Genomic DNA, 26,265 nt, shown 5'->3' with positions numbered 1-26,265 from the left:
TTCCTTAAAGCTCAACTCTGTATGGTTATTGACATGATTCATTACAACAACAACAACAAGATTCCATTTATAGAGCGCCTTTCACGTCGGGAGGACGTCCCAAAGCGCTGGACAGTTGGGTCAGGACCCAAACAGGGGGGAAATGGTCAGGGTGAGGGGAGGGAAGGGAGGGAGCGAGGATGGTATAGAGAGTCAAGAGGGGAGCTGAAGGCACGGTCAAAGAGAAAGATCTTGAGACTGGCCTTGAAGGAGGAAAGGGAGAAGGCGGCGAAGGCACTCGGGGATGGAGTTCCAGAGCCTCGGGGCTGAGAGACTGAAGGCCCGGCCACCGATGGTAGGGCGGTTGGGGCGGGGGATGTGGAGCAGACCGGAGCCAGAGGAACGGAGGGTACGGGTAGGTAGGTAGGGGAATAGTAGGTCAGAGAGGTAGGAGGGAACAAGGCCGTGGATGGCCTTGTAGGCCATTCAGAGTATTGTTTGCCGATTTCTTTCTTTTACTTGCATGCTTTGCATTCACACTTTCTTATTTGCTTCCTTCCTTCCTTCTTCCCTCCCTCCCTCCTTCCTTCCTTCCTGTCCTGATTTTAGAGAACTAAGTCTCCAACTGAAGTGTATCGGGTTTCCACAAAGTCCTGGTACTCCCATATTTTATTTCTACAGTACACTGACCAACAACTGAAACATATGGAAGAATGATGATAATTATATTAAGAAGTACTTAATTGTATTCAATACAAGTGTTTAACTGTATTTAGATAGAGGATTGATGTGAGTGCCATCATTTTAATGCCAGATTAATGATCAGTCGCATTGTTTGGTATAGCATCTTCTGTAACGTGGATGGAATGATAAGGTGAAATGTATCTCTAACAGCTTACTTCAGCTTCATCTTAGTCTTATATCACTGTTTTGTAATGGGGGTAACAGGACTTTGTGGACACCTTGTAAAATCTTTAATGGGAGTTAAAGAGATGATGTGTGCGCTAGTTCGTAGCAGTAGAAATTAGGCTATGCATGAATGAAATAAAATGAAGTGCAACTTGCAAGGAATAAACCCAACAACAAGGTCTCAACCCCAGCCTGTGTGTGCACATCTACTTCACCAATGTTTACAAATCCAGCAGTATTCAGTGAATATTCATGCCACAGATGTGATTCTTGTTATTCCGTTAACAGCAAAGTCATTTTATTTTTTAAATGTCACCAAAATATTTGAATGTCTGGAATTAAACTTTGCTTTTTTTTTCCTTATGAAATTAAGAGTGAATTGAATCCTGGAAATCACAACAGAAGAGATATTCATTAATATATTGAAAATAAATCTTGTTTTGGCGAGTTTTTTTTTTAAAAAAGACTGTGAAAGAATTGCTTTGTTGTATAAAATAAAATCTTGTTCAATTTAAAAAACAAAGTAAATATCTTCCAGGTCAGGCATTAATAGATGCTGGCGATTCTATGAAGCAGCTCGCAGAAGTGAAAGATGCTCTAGATATGGAAGTGAAACAGAATTTTATTGATCCTCTACAAAACCTTCACGACAAGGATCTGAAGGAAATCCAGGTATTGATCTAACACCCTTGGTAATGTGCTCTTGGATATTTTCTGTAGCGGATGCTTCTGAAATGTAAAAAAAAGACTAAAAGTTGCTATTAATATCTAGCATGATTTAATCGCAGAATGGCACCTGACTCGCACAATGTCTCAAAGTGGGAAGAGAAGTGGAAGTGTCTGACACTGCACGATTTGTCACTTGTTTGGTCAGTCAGTAACAAGTGCTTTGTTTGGCGTAACACTGAGGCATACAGACCAGGAGAGGTCTCTGGTTTAATCTCTGGTTTGTGCTGACTGACACAATGAAACTGGTTTCCGCACTAGGAAAAGGAAACCCAGAATCCCTACTTCTGATCTACTTCCATTGATATCTAGAAACCGCAGGTGTGTGAGCAGTGAGTGAGAACAGGGCTAGATTTGACTGTAATGATGCCGGTGTGAGTCACCATCAAGCCCTCACTCTCACTATATTGAATCTGTGGAAAGGCCTTTTGAAACCATTTTGAGGTTCACAAAACCAAAATATAGGGAAGTGATCGTAAGGATAAATAAATATCTGGCCATCAAATACAATCTTAGGGTTATGCAAATCAACGCTTTCATATGGTGATATAGTGCAGGGCCATTTCCTTGTCCCCAGCCAGCACTAACAAGTTTAGACTGCGAGTGCTGAATATACCAATGGTCCAGGAATGAGATGAGGACTGCCTTACCCCTACTCTTTGCGTGACGACTAAAGCAGAAATTTCGTATTCTTGAAGTCTGTGGATTTAAAAGCCTGAATTAAATATGAGCTTGTGCTAGCACTTTGAGTTTGGGTTTTCTGTAAAAGTAGTTCCATGAAAGTGATTTAAACACTGTGGACCTGCATTCATGCTAGATCAGAAAAGCTGTGAGACATTATGTACCCATGTGAAAGGAATGCATAATGTAAAGGGAGCGGAGCCTGAAATGGGACTTGCACAGCTCGTGCTTGGATTGCAACCGAGCTGATTCCAGCCCTCCTGGAAATGTGAAATACAAATGATTGGCCCTGTTTGTAGATGCTTTCACTGCAGGCAGTTTGCATTTGGGACCAGGATAGCTATTTAACAAAGAGAGCCTGTGCTTCACTAAGAGTTTATGCTAGTGGCTATAGGGCAGCTTTACCATCCTCCTCATGTAAACTGGTTGTGTTATTTGACAATAAAGCCTTGCACATTCTTTCCAGCACACTCTCTAAAAAGCAAAACAAATTAATAATACTCAAGAGGCCACATTGTCAATGATCACGTCAATCGTTGGTTGTGATCTCAATTCGAGTCCATTTCAATCTTTCATTTTCTGTTTTATAAAAATGTTATGTTGCCGTAATGTTATTGTTTGTGTAACATCCTGATTGTGGCATACAGTCTACCTGAGTAGAGTCAGGCAGAAACAATCACCTTTTGCTCTGTAGCCCAGCGGCTCGGGGTGGATGAGCAGAACCTAGCAGAGCCACCAAGAAGAGTTTGTAAAATATCTTTTTTTTCAACTGTTATAAGATACATTGCCAGCCATGGATCAATAAAATGACAGAGAAGGCTCAATGGTCGAATGGCTTTCCCCCTGTTCCTATGTTCCTAACTGCACAGTATAGTCATGGAACTCAGTTGTTAGACCACTCGCCTCACAAGGGTTCAATTTCCAGCAGGGCGAAAGGTTGGACACAGTTTCTTTACTCCACATGCCTCTTTTTATCTAGCAGCAAGTAAAAACCCGGTTGTTAGTCGATTGGCAGATCGCTTTTCTAGGTGTAATAATTCTTTAAAAGAAAATAAGTTGGTCACTCAATCCATGACTCTTTGTGGGACAATTGGCAATTGACTGTCGCGTTACATCCACAAAATATACAGTCAATTCACTTTACAGTATATCCTGTGAAGCACTTTCAGACATCTCAAAAACGTGATAAGGCGCATTATCAAATTGAAGGATTATTATTAATATGAAAGAAATCAGGATTGCCATAACCAGAGTATCTCTAACAGCCCAGCTCAATTTCATTTGATCAAAGTGCTCCTCTCCCCCTCCCCCACACACACACGCGCATGATATTACAATACAATTCCCATTTATATAGTGTCTTCTACGTTATCTCTTATTACCGTATGATCTCTATCATGTAGTTGGTGTTTGTCAAACCCAAAGGTTCCAGTAAAAAGTTCCAAAGATAACTGGAGGTAGTTACCATTCCTGGGATAGTTAATGATGATAGTTCCTTGAAATATAGTTACTATTGAAGGTACAGTACTTTATTATACACCATACAAACCAGTGTGTTCCTATTTAGTACTTTTCATGAGCAGACAGTTCTGCATTTTTCTTTCACTCACTGGAGAATGAATGTGCTGAGATGTTATTTTGTGTCCTCATTCTAGAGTCTTACAATTTTCATCCCCAGCCTCTAGTGTTGATTCATTCCATCTGCTGTTTCATCCTGTTTTTCCCACCGCAGCATTGCTCTGATCTCCACAGCAACCAAGCACCAAAAGCTTGTGTGAGTGATGAGCTGAATTGTAGATGAATGGAAAAGAACATACCTTCTTAAATCAGAACACTACTGAGCAGATGAAGACTGAAGCATTTTTGTTTAGATGTAGAAAATCGATCGCGATCAGAACTGTGAAGAGCGCTGAGGCGTGAGATGCATTATGTGATACAACAACAAGGTGCAGTCCTTAACCACCGCAACAAGAATGGAGTCTCAGACCCTTGTGGTTGCACAGAAAGACATGGAGATGTTGAACTGGGGTTTCAATGGGCTGGTCAAAGATTTCTGTCAGTCTACTGCATCTAATTGCAAATACTTTGCCAACCCAGGAGCGTGCCTCTGTTAAAAGTGACTGACTGGAGTGAAGTGAACATTAACATGCTAACTAGTAACAGCTGCTCTTGGATATCCATTACCTCTCAACCATTTTGTCCAGCCTCTGGATCACTGTAAGAAGGCTCTGTGCTGACAACTGGTCAATCATTTAATATTAAAATAACTAAACTTTGATTAAATAGGATATAGAAATGCACAACTATTATACAGTAAATATCTGCTTTCACAGAAATGTCTGCATATGTTAGAGGTTATTAAACCAAATTACTATTCATTTTGCTCTGCCTTTCCTTCTCTCACACGCAAGCAGGCATACAGACATGCCGTTTGAAATAATAATTAGTTTTAAATAATAATTGTGTGCATTAATAATTGGTGTGTGCATTAAATAAATATTGATCAATATTGATACAATATAATTTAATCTGTTTTTTATTAGTAAGAATATAGTTTGAAATTAAATTTTAAATAATAATTCAAATTCGACAATAAAGTAAAGGTCTGTCTGTCCCTTTCTCACAAACACACACAAAAATACATACACATATTTACATGGGCACACCACAGATCACAAGATTGGTTTGGATGAAGAAGGCCCTTAGGCCTATCTAATCTCATTCTTCCAAATAACCTACCCTACCATTCCCCCTATCACTGCATCAAGCTGATTTTTAAATGAATCCAGTGACCCAGCCTCAACCACTTTTCCTGTTAAGCTGTTCCCATCATTGATTACCCTCTGAGTAGAGAAAAACTCCCTGGTATCTGTCCTGAAATTTCCCTTTACAGCTCTAAACCTACGTCCTCTTGTTCTAGTGTCACAATACCTTTTCAAGTATTGATATAGGTTTACTTTTTCAATCCCATTTAAAATTGTATACACCTCTATGAGGTCCCATCTGAGTTGTCTTCTCTCAAGACTGAGGATCTCTAGCTTGTCTAATCATTCCACATAACACATATATACAGTGTACTGCCTCCTGAAGGAATTATATAACTCTGTTCTGCTCTATCAGGATAGTCCTTTGTAGCTGTGGTAATTATTGAAGATACAACTATACAAGCTTCTGAACATAGAAATTTAGAATAACAGAAAAGCGTATTGTATAATAATAAGAATCCTTGCATTTGACATAGTGCCTTATTACATCAAAACATCTCAAACGTGTCCAAGGATTTACTGTAAACCGTAGTAACCCTGTATTTCAGGGGTTCAAAATAATCCCTCAAGGAAAAAAAACAATAATAATTTGGTCACTCAATTCACAACTGTTTGTGGGACACTGCTGTGCACAATTGGCTGCCGGGTTTTGCCCACAAGTATACAGTCAATTCACTTTAAGATGTGAAAAGTGCTATATCAAATGCAAGGATTATTATTATTATATTTGCAGGCATTTGTATAGTTCCAAAGAAAAAAAAACTATCTTACATTACTCTACTTCTCGTTCCCCTTTGCCAAATAGCTATCTAATTTCTTCCTAAATTCACTCACACAGTCTGCTTTGATCACCTCCCTGGGTAGTCCATTCCAGATATTCACTGCTTTCTCTGTGTACAATAATTCAATTTGAACTGTCTGTTCACTTTTCATCTTCTGTACTCGACTCTGTGCCCCTCATTGTAGAGTTTGTGACTTATATTTATGTATATGATCATTGCTTCAAGATTGCCATTGTCACACTTATGTATGTATTTATTTATTGGCAGCATCACCTGAAGAAACTGGAGGGCAGGCGGTTAGACTTTGACTACAAAAAGAAGAGACAGGGAAAAATCCCAGAGGAAGAGATTCGACAAGCACTGGAGAAGTTTGATGAATCGAAGGAAATCGCTGAATCGAGCATGTTTAACCTTCTGGAGAGTGATGTAAGAACCTTGTGTTCTCTTGTGCTTGCTATGTTCTCTTACATTGATAAGCAAATCCTTTCTGAGGCTTTTACACTCAATGTATTTTTTTTTAGTGTCTGCTGTTTCTCTCCTTTCCTACTAGCCCCCACCCCCTCCCCCCATCCAAGCTACACCTGCTTTATCTCCATGCATTGTCCTTTTCCTGGAGAGACAGCAGATGTACTACAGCCCCACAAGTGCTCATACCAACAATGCCACTTCCTCAGCCATTAAACATGCACATACTGCATGCTAAGACCACACAGCCTTGCTGACATCTGAGTGAATGAATTGTATGTGTGGCCTTTTATTTTCCCTCTGATCCAGTGTTAGGTGGGGCTGGGATATGACTCTATTGGAATTAAAGTAGTGCAAAAGTATTGTAATTTGGTGAATGGTTTCAATGTTGCAGTCTAAAAACACAATATTTGTGAGTAACAAATAACGATTTCCTTATGGTCACCAGATGTCATGATGACCTGTCTTGACATCATGCTGACTTGCAAGAACTCTGCTCCAGTGTGACATCCTTCTAGGATCGTGAAGGAACAGAATTCCTGTGAGTTGGCATAACACACATCTGGTTATTGGCAGCAATGACTGTTTACTTCCTTCTTACACTGCAGTTGAGCTGTTGCTGACAGCAAAATCTGTTTCTACAATGCACTGATATATATGAAATATACCTGCAGATCTCAGGTATTAGATCTTTCTTTATGTTGTATTGTCCACCCATCGTGAAAAGCGCTGTATAAATGTATATTGTATTGCTCCCAAACATTGATGAAATATCCTGTATACTAATGAAAAATAGTGGATTTTAAAGCTGTAATTTAACCTTTGGGTTTATGATATCAGAACTCCTTGATCAAATTGCAGTCTTGGATTCACTCCCATTACTACTCCATGTTACCCATTGTTTCACATATACTGTGTAGATTCATATCAAAACTCTCTTCAGATTAATTGTTTTCAGATTTTCCTCTCTATCATATTCAATACAAATTCATTGCTGATTGGAAAGCTGTAAAGAGCTTTCTTTCTGGATGAATACGAGTTAAACAGATGAAGATTATATTTTGGTGCACTGCTACATAGAGCTTTCAATACCAATTTGTACACTTTGATTTTAGGAGGAGAATGGGAGAGAATTACTATCAAAAGTTCCCATATTCTGAAATCTAAATGTGAATTGATGATCCTGGCACTTTAAGTTTGAATTCATTCATTCAAGTTTCCACCTCTGATGGCCTTCCTTGCTCTTAACTACAAATGGCCTAATTCCATTCACAATGGGGTCTATTTTGCAAGTTTTCTAACCGTGTGAAACCACATGTATACAAAAAGAATTACGTTTCCTTTAATTATGAATCAACTGCCAATGAAAGGATTCCAGGTCACTTATTTGACATCAAAATAATGGCAGGTATTCATATCCACTGAACTCTTGTAGAAATAATATCTTTGTAAACAATTTAGAAACCACTATTATGAAAAGTCACTCTGTAATTGAATGCTTCTTACTAATTTTCAATGTATTTTCAAATCAACCCTTTATCGTGTGGGGATTTTAGCAATCTGGACACTTCTGACGAAAACGTCCCTTAAATGTATTTTGTCTGTTGTTAAGACAGATGATGGCTGGCTTTGTTTTGTAGTGGATCAATGTAAATCACCACCAAATGATTTCTCACTTTTTATGTTTTATCCAATCGTTGCGGCAGCAGATTGTTGTCTGGGGCATTGATTGAATAAATGAATGAGATTTTTTTTAAAAAATCACCATCTTAAGCAGTGCGTCTCTTTGGCCGTGCCTTCAGCTCCCCTCTCGACTCTCCATCCCCTCCTCGCTCCCTCCCTTCCCTCCCCTCCCCTGACCATTTCCCCCCTGCTCGGGTCCTGACCCAACTGTACAGCGCCTTGGGACGTCCTCCCGACGTGAAAGGCATTCTATAAATTAAATCTTGTTGTTGTTGTGGGTAACTGCCAGAGTCTAACCAGCTAAAATCGCATAGCTTGCCATTGATATTGCTGTCTGACAAGCTTTTCCACTGCTTGTCCAGCTAGGACCATCCTACCCATTAGGGCTTCGACCTGCAGGGTTAACAGGAGCTGAGGGGGATGACTCACTGTCCCCAGTGACTGGTCTGCCCTTCCAGGTCCTGCTGATGAGCCAGGCTGGCTTAAGTGTTTTGAGTGGAGATTTTACACAGAGAATAATGCCAACCTGAGAGCGGGTTAGCATGCTGCAGTGGTGTTCAGATGCTACCATCAACAAGTGGAGCTCAAACAATTTGTGCTAGTCATCTGAGCCCTGAGATTACATTAGCTTTCTGGGATCAGTGCTTGCTCGCCGTTAGTACACTGCATCTTTGCGGCCTTTGAGTTAGTTTTGAACTTTGTTTTTTTGTAACCAGCGATGCATATAATTGGTTATCCTGGATTTGACAGATGTTCTCAAAACGGCATTGATGGCGGCATTGATAGAAGCACATTCAATGTTTTTTTTAAACACACCATATTTACCATATTCTACAGTACATTAACCACTGCTGACATTATGCACATTGGAGAATTCAACAAGGGACATTTCCGACAGTTTACACCACAGTATACAGCAAGCACAGTTGGACATGCAGCGCCACCAAATGGTAGATATATCACAAGCCAGTTCAGTGGTGGCTGTGAGAAAGGCTCTCAAATAAGGTGCAAGCAGTCATTATAGTTCAAAGAAAATAAGGCAGACATTTCATTACTGGAATATTTTCACCAATGATATATTTCCTTTGTTTTAAGAAAACTATGCCACTTTTCTGTATCATCTTCGCCACAATGCTTTGCGCTTTGGAACATCCTCCCACCATGAAAGGCACTTTATAAATGTAAATTTGTATTTTAGAGGTTTAGTAGGAACTGAAACACTTTCTCTTGTTCTTGAAATTTCAATACCGTAAGGTGCTGTCCAGCATGCTTGTTTACTATGCCCTGTAGAGTTTGAAGATCCATATAGTAGCATGTTACCATTTTAAACCAGATTTCCCATAGTATCTGCCTTTTTTACGCAACACAGTTTTTTTTAATATTGATGTATAATCTCTAATCCTTTGTTAATGCGTTTCATCCTTGCAGTACACAGCTGTGATAAACACATTCTGAAATAATGATACACTGAAACAGTGAGCGAATATTTGCTCACTATTTTAATGAGCAAATAGCAAACTGGAACAGGCTCCCAAGGGAGACGGTTGAAGCAGGAAGTGTTGATTCCTGCAAACACAGATTATATAGTTTTCTTTTACGAAATAACATTATGGAATATAGTACATAAGTATTTGGGACATATGTGTAGGCGACCGGCAGGAAGGTGGGAGGCAAACTGGATGGACTTTGGTCTTTTTTTCATCTAGCATTTCTTATATAAATTTCCGGTCCTAACCAACAGAGGGCTGTTACCAGGAGCTCAATCCTTCCCATAACCCTCTCATTTTTGGGTGAAATTGGTTGTGCTGGCGTTCAGAAGTAGAATCTCAATAGGAGAACTTTTTGGCAGCCGCTAGCCCAAAGAGTAACTGATAAGAATAGATATTACACTTGATCTTAGGCCAAGAAGTGATGTGATTTATAATGTGATTTAAGGCAAACATCAAGAAATACTCAATCAAGAAAATGTATTTTGTTGGTCGACCATAAAGGTTGGTCACCAATTCATTGTGCTGCAACGTAAGATCATATTTGTGGAAATATCCTAAATGGCATTGCAGAGTCTGTGACAAGACTGGTGGCATTTAAGAGCTGGGAATGGTTCAGGCTGTTAATACACTTCCATAGTGAAATCTCCTCATGTACCCTAATGTTATTGAATTAATCGATTGCTTTATTACTGCTTTCAGATTGAGCAAGTCAGCCAACTTACAGCATTGGTACAAGCCCAGGTAGAGTATCATAAGCAAGCTGGACAGATCTACCAGGAACTCTCTGTCCAGTTGGATCAGAGGTAAGACAGAAATGACTGGCATCATGCCACTGTGTTTTAAAACCATACGTAAAATCACTGGAATCTGTCTGTAACCTTTTCCAGGTTCTCTATTTGGTCAAAGATCCATCTTTAAGTTTTTGTCATGACAAAAATTGATTCAAGCAGATAAACTATTTAGAAATCATTTGATTTCAGATATTGTCCCATGTAACTTTTACACAGAGCTGTGTTAATGTACTTTGCTCTTAGCCAGCGCTCCAAGATGCTGCCCCGTGTGAAGAGAGCTATATAAATGCAAGTTGTTGTTTGCTTTTAGATTTGTTAGCTGGCATTGTTTGCAAGACTATTTATACAGACTTGTCTACAATAAGAATACTTACTTGTGTGTGTCTTATTAACCTGTAAACTGTTTGTTAAGTGTCTGTGTTTAAAGGGTTGGAGGGTCTGTCACTGCAGTGCCATGATTTTGGTTTGGAGTTCTACCTGATACAGAAATCTTCTATTCAGGCGTACCAGTCTTTTCTCAAATTTCTGAAATACTGTGTCTTACTTTGGGAGTACGTGGGGAGGAAAGATGATGAGAGACTTACTGACTTTGTTTGTCTCTGCAGTTAGTTAAGCACAGAATAATTTGGCTTTACTCCTATTATTATTATTAGCTAAGCATGGACTAATGTACATATCTTAGCTCTGTGGCTGAGTACAGGGTGAATGGACTTGTTTGTCATTAGCTAAGCATAGAATACATGGTTTGCATCTTGTCAGTTAAGATCAGAGCAGGATTGACTTTGGCCATTTCACCTTGAAGAAGTGAAACTAATGGAAAAATGCAACAACAAAAAAAATCTGATGCTGAAAAGTAAATCAACAGGTTTTCATTTTATTAACATTTTAAGCAGTGCACTAAGAAGTGAATTCACCAAGAACTGAATTGACATCTGTCTAATTATTCTGAGCAACACTGTGTGTTATATTGTTATACTCAGGGTAATGTTTCAGAATTATCTATGGTAAATTAGGGAATAAGTTTTACAGATTGCTACTGTACCAACTTTGAAGCATTCAGTGCTCGCAGAATTAAAATAGGGAGAAATACTGAATGGTTATTAGATGGGAAAAATAATGTCACCTTAAAATCAGAACAGCACTATCATGACTATAATGCACTGATTTTAAAAAAAGTAAACCACTGTGCCCGGCTTTTGGGGAATTTCAGATATTTGACCTTTATTAGAGGATAGCTGTACATGAAAGAAACACTGAAACTTACAATAGCACATACACATATGGAATTGATAATAGTTTGGTTTGAAGGGGAAACATGAGGCTACATATTGCTACAGAATGTTTGAGAGAAGGCACATTAAGGATGAAGCATGCCCATGCAACAAAGACCATGATTGTTTTGCACATTAGTTCCAGGTTTAGACTTTAACTACTTGTGATATGAAGCTCCGTACTTGATGTGTTTCAATTGTAAACTGGATCTGTATAAAACCCACATGCAAATGGACTGATAACTGGTAAATGAAGTTTAATACAGATAAGTACAAGGTACTACAGATAGGATCCAAGAACAGGAAACACAAGTAATCCATGGATGGGATTGAATTCGCCAAGGAATTCGCTGAAAGTGATCAAGGGATGTTAATTGACTTTTTGCTCACTGTGTCAGAACAAAATGAGGCAGCAATAAACAAGGATGTTGGACTATAAAAGCGCTTTGAGACGTCTAGAAGACATGAAAAGCGCTATATCAAATGCAAGGATTATTATTATTATTGCTCAATCAGTTGAGTTTAGATCCCCAGACTCAGGCTGTACACTGCTCTGGTCAGACCGCACCTGAACACTGTATACAGTTCTGGTCACTGCGACATAAGGGGCTGTCCAGGCCCAAGAGGCAGTGCAGAAGAGAGCAACAAGGATGATCCCCTGAGTTAGAGAAAATAGCTATTGGGAAATGACAAGACAAGCTAGTTTTGCCTTTAAGAAAACATTAGCTCTGTTCCTCTTGTCAGTTTGGTTTACCACCTACCTGCCGTAAACATCCAGTTTCTGTAATTCACAAAGGTGATTGATGTTTCGTTATTGGTAATGTTCCTCACCCTACATTTACATTGCACACTGAATATGGTCAACAATTGGACAAGACTTTAAAGCACAAATCAAGTTACTCTGGAAAACCCATCTTAACTCTCTGCCAGCTCCAGATGTATTTCATGTCAGACAATCTATTCCCCATACCCAAGCTGGCAGCTCAATGATTTAACATGCTTATGCAGCAACATGCTGTTCCACTGGGTGCTCTGATGGCTGCTGTGACCATAAATCTCCCTACAGCAGGTTTGGATGCTGGCTGAAGGCTGGAGTTGATTCCCATTAGAAATGCTGTCTCCCTCTCTTCTTTGACCGCACTTTTGGTAATCTTTCCCCTCTCCACTCCCTTGGCTCCTACCCTCAGCTCATTGCTTGTCCAGCACTGTAAAGTGCTTTGATGCATCCTCCCGAAGTGAAAGGCGCTATACAAACATAAATGGGAATGTAAGTAAGTGCTCTGAGATGCTACCCTGCATGGAGGGCGCTATATAAGTGCAAGTTGTTGTTGTAAACAATCTGCTAGTTCACCCTAATCTCCTCCCAATCTGTCTATGTCTGTCTGATCACCTACATATCCCCTTAACCAGAAAATGAGGCAACTTCCTAACAACACACTGTATAAGATTACAATTTAACAGGTGAAAACTGTCTATGTATTTTAATGTAGGATTCTGATTTAGAGTAAAATCAAATCTGAAAGTAGCACATGGTTGAAGAGTAGTGTACTGAAATGGTTTAGACAAGTCATCAATTTGACTGTTCCTTCATGGCAAACCTAGACAAACCTTTAAGATGTTCGCCAACAAAACATACAGTCACTCCACTCTACTGTTTATCCTGTGAAGTGCTTTGAGATGATCACCCGATGTGAAAGGCACTACACCAAATGTAAGGATTATTATTGTAAATTTCCAGAGTTACCCAACCAAAAAGATATTGATGTTGCAGAACCATTGTGACCAACAACAACAACAATGGCCTGGCAGCCACTGCCACTCGGCCATGACCTGGGAGGCTAAGCCTGAGGGCTGATGCTGTCCTGCTGATCTCTCGCTCCCGGTCTCTGCGTGTGCATTTTGGCTACTGCCCCAACCCAAGCCTCCCCCTAAATGTCTCTCTTCCCACCCCCCCTCTATGTCTCTCCTCTCACCCCCTTCTATGTCTCTCCTCCCACCTCTCTCTATCTGCTACTCCCCCTCTGTCCTTCTCTCCCACTGCCCTCCCCGCCTTCTCTCCCTTCGACTCCATCACCACTTCCCTCTGCTCCAGCCTGGGAATCCTCCGCCGGGCCCATCGTAGCTCCCGGCATTGGCTGTCCCAGAGCAGCAACCTCAAGGGTCCAATTATTCACTCCCTCCATTCAAACCGCCTCCTTAAGGCATATCCAACTTCCCCCTCTCTCATACGTACCCTCCCCAACTCTCCACTCACACCGCTCTCCACAGCCATCTCCTGTACACCCCAAAATCCTCTCTGCACCACTATTTCCTCTCTCCCTTCCCTCCAGCAAACCCACCTGCATTTCCCTCCAAAATGTCCGCCTCCCTCTCAAATAAAGCCCTCATCATCCACGACCTCATCCTGGACGAGCACCTTGACATTCTTGGGCTCACCGAAACTTGGCTCCCCCCCAATGTCCCCGTACCCCTAGTTGAAGCCTCCCCTCCTCACACCTTCCACCACACCCCCCGTCCAAACCAACGTGGCAGCAGGGTGGCTCTCATTTCCAAAGCCTCCCTTGGTCTCACCCCCTACTCCTCTGGCTGCTTCTCCTCCTTCGAGCATCTCACCCTCTTCCACCCCTCTCTCCCTTTGAAAATCCTCCTTGTCTACCGCCCCCCCCCCCAGCCCCCCGGCTCCTTCCACACAGACATTTCTAACCTCCTCTCTTCCTTGTCCCTCTGCTCTGAGCACCTACTCATAATGGGCGATTTCAACCTCCACCTAAACTCCCCTTGCACCACTTCTGCCGATTTCACTGCCCTCCTCTCCTCCCTAAACCTTACCCTCCATATAAATTCATCCACCCACAACCGCGGTCATGCACTTGACCTCGTCATCACCCATGGTCTTGACATTTCTGACCACTTTTTCATCTCCTTCTCCTCTCACATCTCTCTCTCCTCCATCAAGCCCTCAACCATCCTCTACTGCCCTCCTCCATCAAGCCCTCACAAAGGCTCTCACATCATCCAACATCCTATCCCTCTGGCCCTCCACCCGCGGAAATCCTGAAGCAGCCGTCCAGCTGCTCCATGATCGCCGCTCCTCCACCTTCCACTCCCTCGTGCCCCTGAAATCTATGACCATCTCCAAACCCACCCGATCCCCCTGGTACAACAACAATCTCCGTCGCCAAAAACCCAAACCCGTCTGCTCGAGTCCAATGGTGGAAAACTGGCCTGACAGTTCACCGCCAACTGTGGCTCGAGCATCTCCACAGCTACCACCGTTCCTTGACATGCACAAAAACGGCCTTCTACTCCAACATTATCTTGGAGGCTAAACATAACCCTAAAATCCTTTTTTTCACCAACCACTACCTCCTCCGTGCCCCCCTCAGGCCTCCTCAATCTTCATATCAAATGCCAAGTGCAAGGAGGTCATGGACTTCTTTTCTTCTAAAATACTTAACATCCGCCAGGCAGCCTCATCCACCTGTCCCTTGTCACCCACCACCACGCCCTCTCTGTCCCCCTCACCTTCCTCATCATCTGCTCCTACCACCACCCCCATTCTACATTCCTTTTCCCCATCTCTCCCTCCTCCCTCTCACTCACCATCACCTCCGTGAAACCTACCACCTGCTGCCTCGACCCCCTCCCCACCAACTTTCTGGTCACCCAGCTCCCCCTCCTCTGCCCACCACTGGCTGACATCATCAACCAATCCCTCTCCTCCGGATCAGTCCCTGCCTCCCTCAAAACTGCTGTCATCACCTCCCTCCTGAAAAAACCCTCCCTAGATTCCCTCAAACCCCAGCCACTCCCGCCCTATTTCTAACCTGCCCTTCCTCTCAAAAGTCCTAGAAGGCATTGTTGCCAATCTACTTCGCACACACCTCTCCTCCCAATCCCTCTTCGAACCCCTCCAGTCCGGTTTCCGCCCTGCCCCCAGTACAGAGACTGCGCTTGTGAAAGTCACAAACGACATCCTCTCTATCTGTGACCAGGGCTCCCTCTGCCTCCTTGTTCTCCTGGACCTCTCTACCACATTCGACACAGTCAATCACGCCATCCTCCTCCACCGCCTTTCCTCCGTCATCCACCTCAGTGGGACCGCACTCGCCTGGTTCGAGGCCTACCTCACAAACCGCCAGCAGTACATCTGCACAAACGGCTTCTCCTCCCGCTCTCACCCGGTCACCTGCGGGGTACCCCAAGGATCCATCCTTGGCCCCCTCCTCTCTCTGATCTACATGCTCCCTCTTGGGGATGTCATCCGTAGACATGGGGTACATTTCCATATGTATGCAGATGACACCCAACTCTATTTTTCCACCTTTTCTTGCGATCCCCAGTCCCCTGATGTTCGGTCAGCCTGTCTGTCAGACCTCAGGGGCTGGATGAGCGCAAACTTCCTTCAGCTGAACATTGACAAGATTGAAGCCATACTCTTTGGCTCTCGTCAACGTCTAAATTCTCATGGCTCTCACCTCCTTCACCTAGCTGACCTCCCCCTAAAACTCTCCGAACCCGTACGCAGCCTAGGCGTCAGGTTCGACCCCCAATTATCCTTCCTCCCCCACATCCGGTCCCTCACCAGCACCGCCTTCTACCACCTCCGACGCATTGCCCGTCTCCGCCAATACCTCTCCCCAAAAGCCGCTGAAACCCTGGTCCATGCCTTTGTCACCTCTTGGCTGGATTACTCCAACGCCCTCCTCGCCGGCCTCCCATCCACTACCATCCATAAAATCCAAATCATTCCGCCCGCATTCTTACCCGCACAAAACTCCACTCCCCGATTACCCCAGTCCTTGCCAGACTGCTCTGGCTGCCTATCCCAGAGAGGATCGACTTCAAGATCCTCACCCTTGTATTCAAGTCCCTGCACTCCTCTGCACCCCCCTAACTCTCTGACCTCCTCTCTCCTCAAAACAGTACACGTTGTCTTCGTTCCTCCGGGTCTGGCCTCCTCCTCGTCCCCCGAGTCCTCTGCTCCACCCTCGGCGGCCGTGCCTTCAGCCACTATGCCCCGAGGCTCTGGAACTCCCTTCCTCACTCCCTTCATCTCGCTCCCTCCCTTCCTATTTTCAGGTCTTTGCTGAAGATCTTTCTTTTCGACCGCGCCTTTCGTTACCTTCCTCCCCCTCCCCCTGGCTCGTTCCCGGGATCCGTTACTATAAAGCGCTCTGAGACGCCGTCCGGCGTTGAGGGCGCTATATAAATCCAAGTTATTGTTGTTGTGACATAAAATAAGTTTCAAATATACTCAAGCTTTTTTGAAAAAAAACTTTAAACTTTTAGAAGACTATCTATCACATGTGTTTATTGTTCAACTGCCACTTGTATTCACTTTGCAATGCTGTCAAACACCTTCAGATGTACAGTATACAAGTATTCACATTTAAAAAGGAAGATAGAACAAGCCCAGGGAACTATAGACCTGTCAGCTTAACATCGGTGGTAGGAAATCCTTACTGAAGGAGGTAATGGAAAAACATCTAGAAACAGAAAACATAATAAAGAATAGTCAGCACGGATTTCAAAAAGGAAGGTCATGCTTGACTAACCTCATTGAATTCTTTGAAGGGGTAACAGAAAGAGTAGACAAAGGTAATGCGGTAGATGTAATATATTTAGATTTCCAAAAGGCAAGGTACCACATAATAGACTAATGAATAAGGTCAGAGTATGTGAAGTCAGGGGGAAAATAGCAGAATGGATAGCAAACTGGCTACAAAACAAAAAACAGAGTGTCGGGATAAAGGGTAACTACTCAGACTGGCAGGGGATGGGCAGTGGTGGATTGGTATTGGGACCACTGTTGTTCACAATATGTATTAATGAATTGGATTCGGGAATCAGCAGTACATTTAAAAATTTGCGGACGACACCTAATTGGGTGGAGTATTTAATACAGAGGAGGACTGTAACAAATTACAGCAAGACATTAATAAACTTACTGAATGGGCATTTAAATGGCAAATGCATTTCAATGTAGAAAAGTGTGAGGTGGCACATTTTGGTAGAGGAATTAAGGAAGTCACATACATCCTGGAAAATAAAAACCTAAACGGGGTAGGGGAGCAAAGGGATCCAGGGGTACACATACACAATTCACTAAAAGTGGCAATGTGGGTTAATAAGGTCATAAAAGATGCAAACCGGGCATTGGGGTTAATTTCTAGAGGGATAGAAATGAAAAGCAGGGAAGTTATGGTAAACCTCTATAGAACATCGGTCAGACCACACTTAGAATGCTGTGTGCAGTTCTGGTCCCCACATTATAGAAGGGATGTGGAGGCACTGCAGAGGGTGCAAAGGCGATTCAAAAGGATGATCCCAGATCTGTCATCTGTTATACCTATCAGGAAAGACTGAACATGTTTGGACTCTTTTCTCTTGAAAGAGGAGGGTAAGGGGTGACCTGATAGAGGTCTTAAAATGATGAAAGGTTTTGATAGGGTAGACATAGGGAAGATGTTTCCACTTGAGGGGGAGACTAAAACCAATGGCCGTCAATATAAAATAGTCACAAATAGATCAAATAGGGAAGTTAGAAGAAATTTCTTCACACAGAGACTAGTGGAAATGTGGAACATGCTTCCACAAGGAGTTTTTGAGGCAAATAGCATAGATGTATTTAAGGGAAAGCTAGATAGGTATATGAGAGAGAAAGGAATAGAAGGTTATGTTTTGAAGGCTTAGTTGAGGAAGGGCAGGAGGAGACTCAAGTGGACTCAAGTGGAGCATAAACACCGGGATGGACCAGTTGGGCTGAATGCCCTGTTTCTGAGCTGTATATTCTAATGTATTCTAATGTATTTGAGTACTAATGAGACTAAATCTGCTTTAAGCATTGTTTGTTTACATGAAATAACGGGCTCATGAAGAGTTTTAATCTTGTCACAATAGAAAAGCCAAAGGAGTGAGTGGGTCACTAGAATCATTTGCTGACACAATTGCTTGGGCAACAAACAGGTTATTTGTGTTTTACCTGACATTAATGAAGCAGATCATGTTGTGTAGGCAATTGTTGGCAGCTGTCTCCAGACTGCAGTGGGCTCCTGTCTCACAACAGAACTGTTTGTTTTCAACTTCTGGATAATTATGCTGTGTTTGTGCTGACATTGGATAAAAATTCACAGCCAAACATGAAGTATACATGGGAGCTGAGCCAGGGTGATTCACACGAGAGTCTTGCTCCTCACTGCACCTGGAGCAGGTGGTTCCCAGAGTGCTGCAATTCTCACCCACACTCTAAATACCACAGATGGGAATTACATTGGACTCACTCCAAGCGTTTAATTGACAGCTCTCAGGTCTGCCACTAGATGGCCCAATGATGAGAGTAAAATTTGCATAAGTCTTACCTTTATAAATTGTATAATCGCCTAAATTGTACATTCTCCTGAGTCCCATTCAGTTTCCAATCAAAAAACAGTAAGATTTGTCAGACATCAAGTTCTGGATCAGAGCTAACTTTCTTCAATCGAATGTCAACAAGACCGAGGCCCTCCTGATTGACTCCCGTCAGTGCCTCCACACCTCAGGCGCTGACAACGTCACCATCCAGGAATGCACACTCCACCTTCCTAAGCCAGTCTGGAACCTTGGCATCTTGTTTGACCCTCAACTATCCTTTCTACCCCACGTTCGTGCCATGACCCGCTCTACCTTCGCCCACCTCTGCAATATTGGCCGGCGCCACCACTGTCTCACACCACAGGCCGCGGAAACCCTCATACATGCGTTCATTACATTGAGGCTTGACTATGCAAACTTCTTGCTTGTCAGCCTCCCCAACTCTTCCCTCCATAGGCTGCAGATCATCCAGAACTCTACAGCCTGTGCTCTCTCCCGCTCCAGGCTCCGTGACCCTATCAACCCCATCCTCGTTTGACTGCACTGGCTTTCCATCACTCAGAGAATACAGTTCAAGATCCTGGTCCTCACCTTCAAAGCTCTCCATAGCCTTGCTCCCCCCCTACCTCTGTGACTTCCTAACCCCCTACCATCCTGCCCACTCCCTCCTTTCTGCAGGCTCTGGTCTGCTTCAATCCCACTCCTCACCCACCCCACCATTGGCGGGCAGGCCTTCTGCCACTCTGCCCCTACCCTCTGGAACTTCATCCCGCATTCGCTCTGCCTCACCCCCTTCCTTGCCTCCTTCAAGACCAATATCAAGACCCTCCTCTTCGAAAGTGCTTTAGATCACCCTGCTTCCCCCCCTGCCCTGCACCTCCCCAATCCCAACCCCCAATTCGGGTCCAAACACTGACTGTCCAGCGTCTTGGGATGTCCTACCGACGTGAAAGGCCCTATACAAATGTAATTTGGTTGTTGTTGTTGTTGTGATGCCTTCCAACCTGCACACTGGCCTCTTTCACACAGGAAAACAAAATTTTCTGGCCTTCAATGCTAGTTTTGTATGCAACTTCTCTAGTATTTGAGATGAGTTCTTTTGTTAGGTTTTTTCTCTACTTATGGTGTCAATTATATGCATTGTATTAACCATGTATAAACACGTGTATAGTGAGAATTACAAGTTCACTTAATTGTGTAGCTAACAACAACAACTTGCATTTAAATAGCACCATTCACGTAGGATGGTGTTTCGGAGCGTCAATAGATAAAGATTTTTTTGATAACTAAATTAAGGGTATCTGTGATTTCCTCTGTATCCATATGTCTACATTCGGTTAACACACCCCGTATAATAGTCATGTGTTTATACTTGATTTACAAAGCTCACATAATAGAAACCATTGCGGTGCTTCATTTAGTAACCTCTTCAAAAGTGGATTAAATTCTCTGAAATGCGATATAGACTCTTGAGTATCAATCCACTGCACTCCATGCCTGGAGGCATGCAACAGCAGATTATTGTTCAGATTGACCTGTGGTACATTCTAATAATAATAATACTAATTACATTCTAATGCATCAATTTCACATGTCCTATTTCTGGAGCTGGAGCTCTACCCCCCCCCCCACCACCAATAGAAAAGCAATAGTGTTCATTAACTCCTACCCCTTTATGTCAAGCACACATGTTAATTTTGTTTCTTGTAGAATGAGGGAGGTAGCAAATCATCCTCGAAGAGAATACAAACCAAAGCCTCGCTTGACTTATGAGTTTGCAGAAGATCCACAACAGAATGGTGGAGTAACTAACAGTGGACAAAAGACACCTGGTAAAATATATGAAACACACCACTTTTGATGTGAATGCCGCCGAAATCAGCATGTTGACTTGACTCAGTTGGATGGCATTTTGCCTCTATGTTAGAAGCCCCCTGTTGCGACCTTGGTCATTCCAGTCCAGTGCAGGGGCAGCTTTGCATTTTCATTGGTGCAATCCATTGCATGAGACATTCAACTGAGATTCTATATGCCAGTTCAAGTAGACATTAAAATACATGGCACTATTCGAAAAGAGAAGGCAATTTCTCCCAGTGTCCTGGCCAACAATCCTGCAGATAAATTGATTATTTTGTACGCATGTCTGGGTAAAACTAGCAACTTTGCACATGCACATTTGCGAGTAAACAGTATCCTTCAGATATCTCATGTACATGTGGGTAACTTTGCACAACTGGAATTTATTTTCCTGGTTAGTTTCCAAATAACTCCCAGTCTTATATAGCAACACCTTTCACCAAGTTGTTTCTGACAGAACATCATGAAAATTGAGAGCCCAACCCTTCTTGAAGTTGTTAATGGGTGTATTAATAGAAACATTGAGAGCAGCATTGGTAGAGTGATGGCAAAAGGGTCAGTGCCTCTCCATAGATAAATAGTGCAAGTATAGGGGAATTTACAACATGGTAAATTCCTGGTTGCTTCTTTCTGACAACAACTTGATTGGGAATATTATATTTCCAAAACCTGTGTTTTTAGAATTAAGTGCTTTGATGCGTGCTCTTAAAGTGAAAGGCACTATATAAATGAAAATTGCACTGTATTATCCCTCTGACTCACTCCCTCTCCTTGCCCACTTCCAAAGCCCGTCTCAAGACTTACCTCTTTGATCAGGCTTTTGGTCTTCTTTCACCTGCCCCCTCCCCAGCTTGGGTACTTAGCCAGCAGTGTTCAGTGCTTTGTGATGCCCTTCCTGCGTGACAAGCCCTATATAAATGTGAACTGTGTTATATTTGAAGTCTCATAGTCCTCCTTACAACTAAACGCAAACCTATTTTGAAGCAGGTACACCATTGGATCAGCCGTCCTGCAGGGCTGTGTATGACTTTGATCCAGAGAATGAAGGAGAACTGGGATTCAAGGAGGGAGATATCATCACACTCACCAATCAGATCGATGACAACTGGTATGAAGGGATGCTTCAGGGCCAGTCAGGATTCTTCCCCATCAACTATGTACAGGTTTTGGTCCCTTTACCTCACTAGAGCAGCCATTGTGACCCAGTCTGTCATTCTATTTGTGCCACTTTTTCAATGAATGAAGGCGGTACATTTTTGTGGGAATTGTCTAATACAGTGACACAGTTTATCACAGAATTTCATCAGTGTAAAATCTTCAGTTTACATGTATTAAAATCCTTAAGTAACTGTTGCACTTGGTTACATTGGTAGTAAATGTAAGAAGAAATGTTGCTGTTTCCTTTCTCTTTTTTGGATATATTTTGCATATTCTGCCCTCAGTGAGGACAAAGACATTGCCACCATGCTAAGCAATACAAAGTTGAGTTTGTGGGTGTAATATGTGAAAGCTTTCTCCTGCTATTCAATCTATTAAGTCTATGTGCATAGTGCTGCATCTAGCTTACCTTATTTTTGTAAAAGTAGTAAAGTTGTACAGCTTTGTTCTTGAGAATATATTTATCTAAACTTTAAAAAAGAGAGAATATATGTGCTATATGAATTGTTTTCTCCTATCAGCGCTGAATCTGAAAAATACATTGATTTAAGAAAAAAATGGATTGCTCAATGTGGTGAATTCCAGTGTATTAAAGATGTTGCTCAGTCAAGTAAACTGTCTGCACGTTTGGACTTTTATTATTCCTTATATATATACAAAGGAAAGTTGCACTGCATTTTGGGACTTGTCTCCTCAGTGTGGGTAAAAGCAAAGCAAGCTCCTCTTGCTCTGTTTACCTAGCAACAAATAGGAACTCAGTTGTTAGTTGATTGGCGGATTGCTTTTCGGGGGTAATAATCCCTTCAAAAAAAATAATAATAATTTGGTCACTCAATCCACGATTGTTTCTGGGAATGGCTGTGCGCAATTGGCTGCCTCTTTCACCCACAAGTCAATTCACTCAACAGTATATTCTGTGAAGTGCTTTGAGACGTCACATCGACGTGATAAGACACTAAATCAAATGCAAGTATTATTATCATTAAAAAAACAGAAACCCTGCATACAGCCTTTTTTCAGTATTGTGTTGTATTCTCTCCCGAGGTGGGACTCCTTGCTCTGTGAGTTAGTGGATTCACTTTTCGTAACTAGTTAAGATCTTGTTCGCCCAATAAATCAGTATAAATATGCGATCTGTGGTAAATGTAATAATCTTAATAAATGTAAGCAGAAATGTTTCTCTTTCTGGATATATTTTGAGTATTCTGCACTCAGTGAGGACAAGGAATGGCCACCATACTAAGCAATTTACAATTGAGTTTGTGGGTATAATCTGTGAAAGCTAAAGTACACCTCAAAACTTACCTCTTTGACCACTCTTTCGGTCATCTTTTCCCTCTTCACTAACCCTCAGCTCCCATCTCAACTCTGGTGCCTGCCTAGAATTGTTGAGCTCTTTGGTATATTCTCCTGATGTGAAAGGCACAATGCTTTTCTCCTGCTTTTCAATTAGTTAGGTCTATATGCATAGTGCTGCATCTAGCTTACACCATATTCATAACAGTACAGTTTATTCTGTGAAGCGTTTTGAGACGTTTAGAGGATGTGATAAGGCGCTATATCAAATGCAAGGATTATTATTAGTAGTAGTAGTAAAGTTCATGCACCTTTTGTTGGATTCACCACATTCCGTAGAGATACAACCGTTGCTTTTGGTGGTGTCAGTCACTAATGGGGTTTCCCAATATCGTCATGCCAAAGGCACTGTGCCTATCACTGAATGCAATANTTTTTTACCACTTTATTGGCTTGTTCTGGCAGGGTTGGGCTGCAGGCAAACTGAGCAAGTGGAACATATGTGAGATTGGTTTCCAGAGAATTCTCTTTCTAAATGGCTATTTGCATTCTTGCCCCAGAAAAGGCATAGTCCTCCTCACCATTGTGTAATGCAGCTAATTCAGCTGTGTGAATTCTCGATAACTGATCTTTTATTCAGAGCATTAAACTATATGCACATCAACATGTAAACTAATGCAGCGAACCAGATCAAATATTTTATTTTATCCAGCAACATTCCCAGCAGGTTTATAGCAACTGGAACCAAAGAATAAACAGATTCCATTGTAATTTCAGTCCCATGATTACCCTTTTATTGGTCCATCTTAAAAAAAAGATGTAATAGTGTAGAAAGCAATTTTTGAATGGGCCTATTGATAGTGCTTAATGCCCTGAAAGAAGACTGCATTTATTTTCTACCTTTGGCCTGTGGATGTGTTTAATATTTATATTAATATTTATAATTCTATAATAATGATTTAGTGGCTTATCACATTGTCGAGACATCTCAAATCACTTCAGAGGATTTCCATTTTTACAAATTGTATTTAAGCCACAAATGATTAATAGAGTGTTACCAAACAATTGAGTCCTGATTTGGGGAAGGGTGATAATTATTGAATTTGTTACAAAACATCGCATTTCTCATCTCCTGTTCAGGTACTTACCCTCATTATTCCCTGATCACTGAAGGATCCCACTTGAAATATTTCATCTCTCTCCTACATACTGATCCACCTGTTGTGCACATGTAATGTCAGTTATCTATCTTAATCTTCACTGTTAATTATAACTACAGGAGAGTAAGGGATGGGGAGGGGTTAAAAACTGTTAAAGCCACATCATGCTTTTCTTGTTAAGTAATATTGAATTTCTCATCCCATGCTTTTAGGGAATGAAACTGCATTTGACAATGATGAAGGTTTGCATTTATATAGGTTTCGGGTAACCAACAACAGGAGTGGATGTGGCTTCTCTCAGGGCAGAAGGAGTCAGCCAACTGCAGCGCTTCATTTTGGGGATTTTTTTTTAAAACGTTATTTGTGGTCATGTTGCAGCATTACAAGTGTTCCAGCCCCATGTTGGGACTTTGAGTTCATTGTTTAGATTGATACTCCAATGCAGTTTGGGGAGAGAAGTACATTGTCAGAGGTGCTGTCCTTTGGATAACACCTTAAATCAAGGTTCCATCTGCCATTTGAGGTACATAATAAAGATCCCATTGCACTAATAAAAAGAGAAGGAAATTTCTCCAGGTATCTTAGCCAGACACAATTGGTTATTCACCTCATGACTGTTCATGGGACACTATTGTGCACAAATTGGCTGCCATGTTTTGCCAACAAAATATAGACTTTCAATTCACTTTTTGACATTATCAGACTCTATATCAAACAAAGAATATTATTATTATACATCGAGAAACATCTTGCAGATAAGATCCCTTCTTTTAAATTGGTGTGCTCTTTGCTGAACACACCTATAGATGGCGCCTCATTCACTAGAAATGAAGGAAAAGGAACCTTTCAATTTGATGCAAGTGCTGTAAGTGCATCAGTTGATTTAATCAATTTAATATAAATTGATTTAACACCACAAATACTTCTATACTTATTCTTATGCCTTACACATTCTTATGGGATTTGACAGCCAAGCTCCTGATTTTATCAGAAGGTAGATTCAAAAGCAGATTTCTAATTGGGACGTAACAATGCTACAAACTGAGCAAACAATAATATTTATGAGTGAACAACTTGGCTAATTTGCCACCACAGAAGAATGTCATATTAGACAGCGATGTTGATAATTGCAGTGACCATTCATTGTATAAATTAACTAAACTCATGTCATAATTATGGGTGAAAAGTCCAATAGCCATACAATTGTGTTTGTATTAGGGGTAATTTCTCACCTTACACACTTAAAACTTACTTTATATAGCACCGCTCATGTGAGGTAGTGACTTAAAATGCTTAACAGTGGTGGAGGTTGACCGCAGTAACCGTAGGGATGATCAAACAGGAAGGTCTTCAGGTGTGTTCTGTTCGGAAGATGGACAAGGAGGGCGCAAGGCTGATGGTTTGAGGCAGCGAGTTAAGAATTTCGGGGCATAGCGGCTGAAAGTACAACTGATGGTGGAACAGAGGGGATGAGGCATGTGCAGGAGGCTGGAGGCAGCTGAGTGAAGGCAATGTGTAGAGTAAGCAGTGTGGAGAGGTAATAATAATAATAATAATAATCCTTGCATTTGATATAGCGCTTTTCACATCGGGAGGACGTCCCAAAGCGTTTCACAGAATATACTGTAAAGTGAATTGACTGTATATTTGTGGGCGAACGCGGCAGCCAATTGCGCACAGCAATGTTCCACAAACAGTCGTGGATTGAAAATGACCAATTTATTATTGTTTTTTTTTGGTTTTGGAGGGATTATTATTAGGCGTGTGGAGTAAGGAAACTTGCCCAAGGTTTCGCCCTGCCTGGAGGGAGTTACCAGGGCATGAAGTGATTGGTACATGAGTGTGAGGATTTTGAAATGATCCATTCTGCAATAGGGAGCCAATGGAGACCAGCAAGGA

General features: G+C 41.9%; 1 protein-coding gene across 2 annotated transcripts in view; it reads left to right on the top strand.

Moving 5' to 3' along the window:
* LOC103178079 (endophilin-A1) overlaps positions 1-22,530 on the top strand; it is a 121,484-nt gene extending 98,954 nt beyond the window's left edge. The window contains exons 5-9 of one of the 2 annotated variants that reach the window (XM_007892593.2): positions 1,427-1,560; positions 6,110-6,268; positions 10,180-10,283; positions 20,606-20,727; positions 21,740-22,530. In XM_007892593.2, the coding sequence (XP_007890784.1) occupies positions 1,427-1,560; positions 6,110-6,268; positions 10,180-10,283; positions 20,606-20,727; positions 21,740-21,939 (719 nt within the window). In that variant the 3' untranslated portion in view covers positions 21,940-22,530. Of the gene's footprint in view, positions 1-1,426; positions 1,561-6,109; positions 6,269-10,179; positions 10,284-20,605; positions 20,728-21,736 lie in introns of both variants that reach the window. The other variant, XM_007892592.2, reaches the window with a different exon arrangement.
* The last annotated feature ends 3,735 nt before the right edge of the window (positions 22,531-26,265 follow it).

Source organism: Callorhinchus milii, unplaced genomic scaffold (genome assembly GCF_018977255.1).
Source record: "Callorhinchus milii isolate IMCB2004 unplaced genomic scaffold, IMCB_Cmil_1.0 Scaffold1, whole genome shotgun sequence".
Classification (NCBI taxonomy): domain Eukaryota; kingdom Metazoa; phylum Chordata; class Chondrichthyes; order Chimaeriformes; family Callorhinchidae; genus Callorhinchus; species Callorhinchus milii.
The sequence above is the reverse complement of the archived record's forward strand: the minus strand, read 5'-3'. Positions and strand labels throughout refer to the sequence as shown.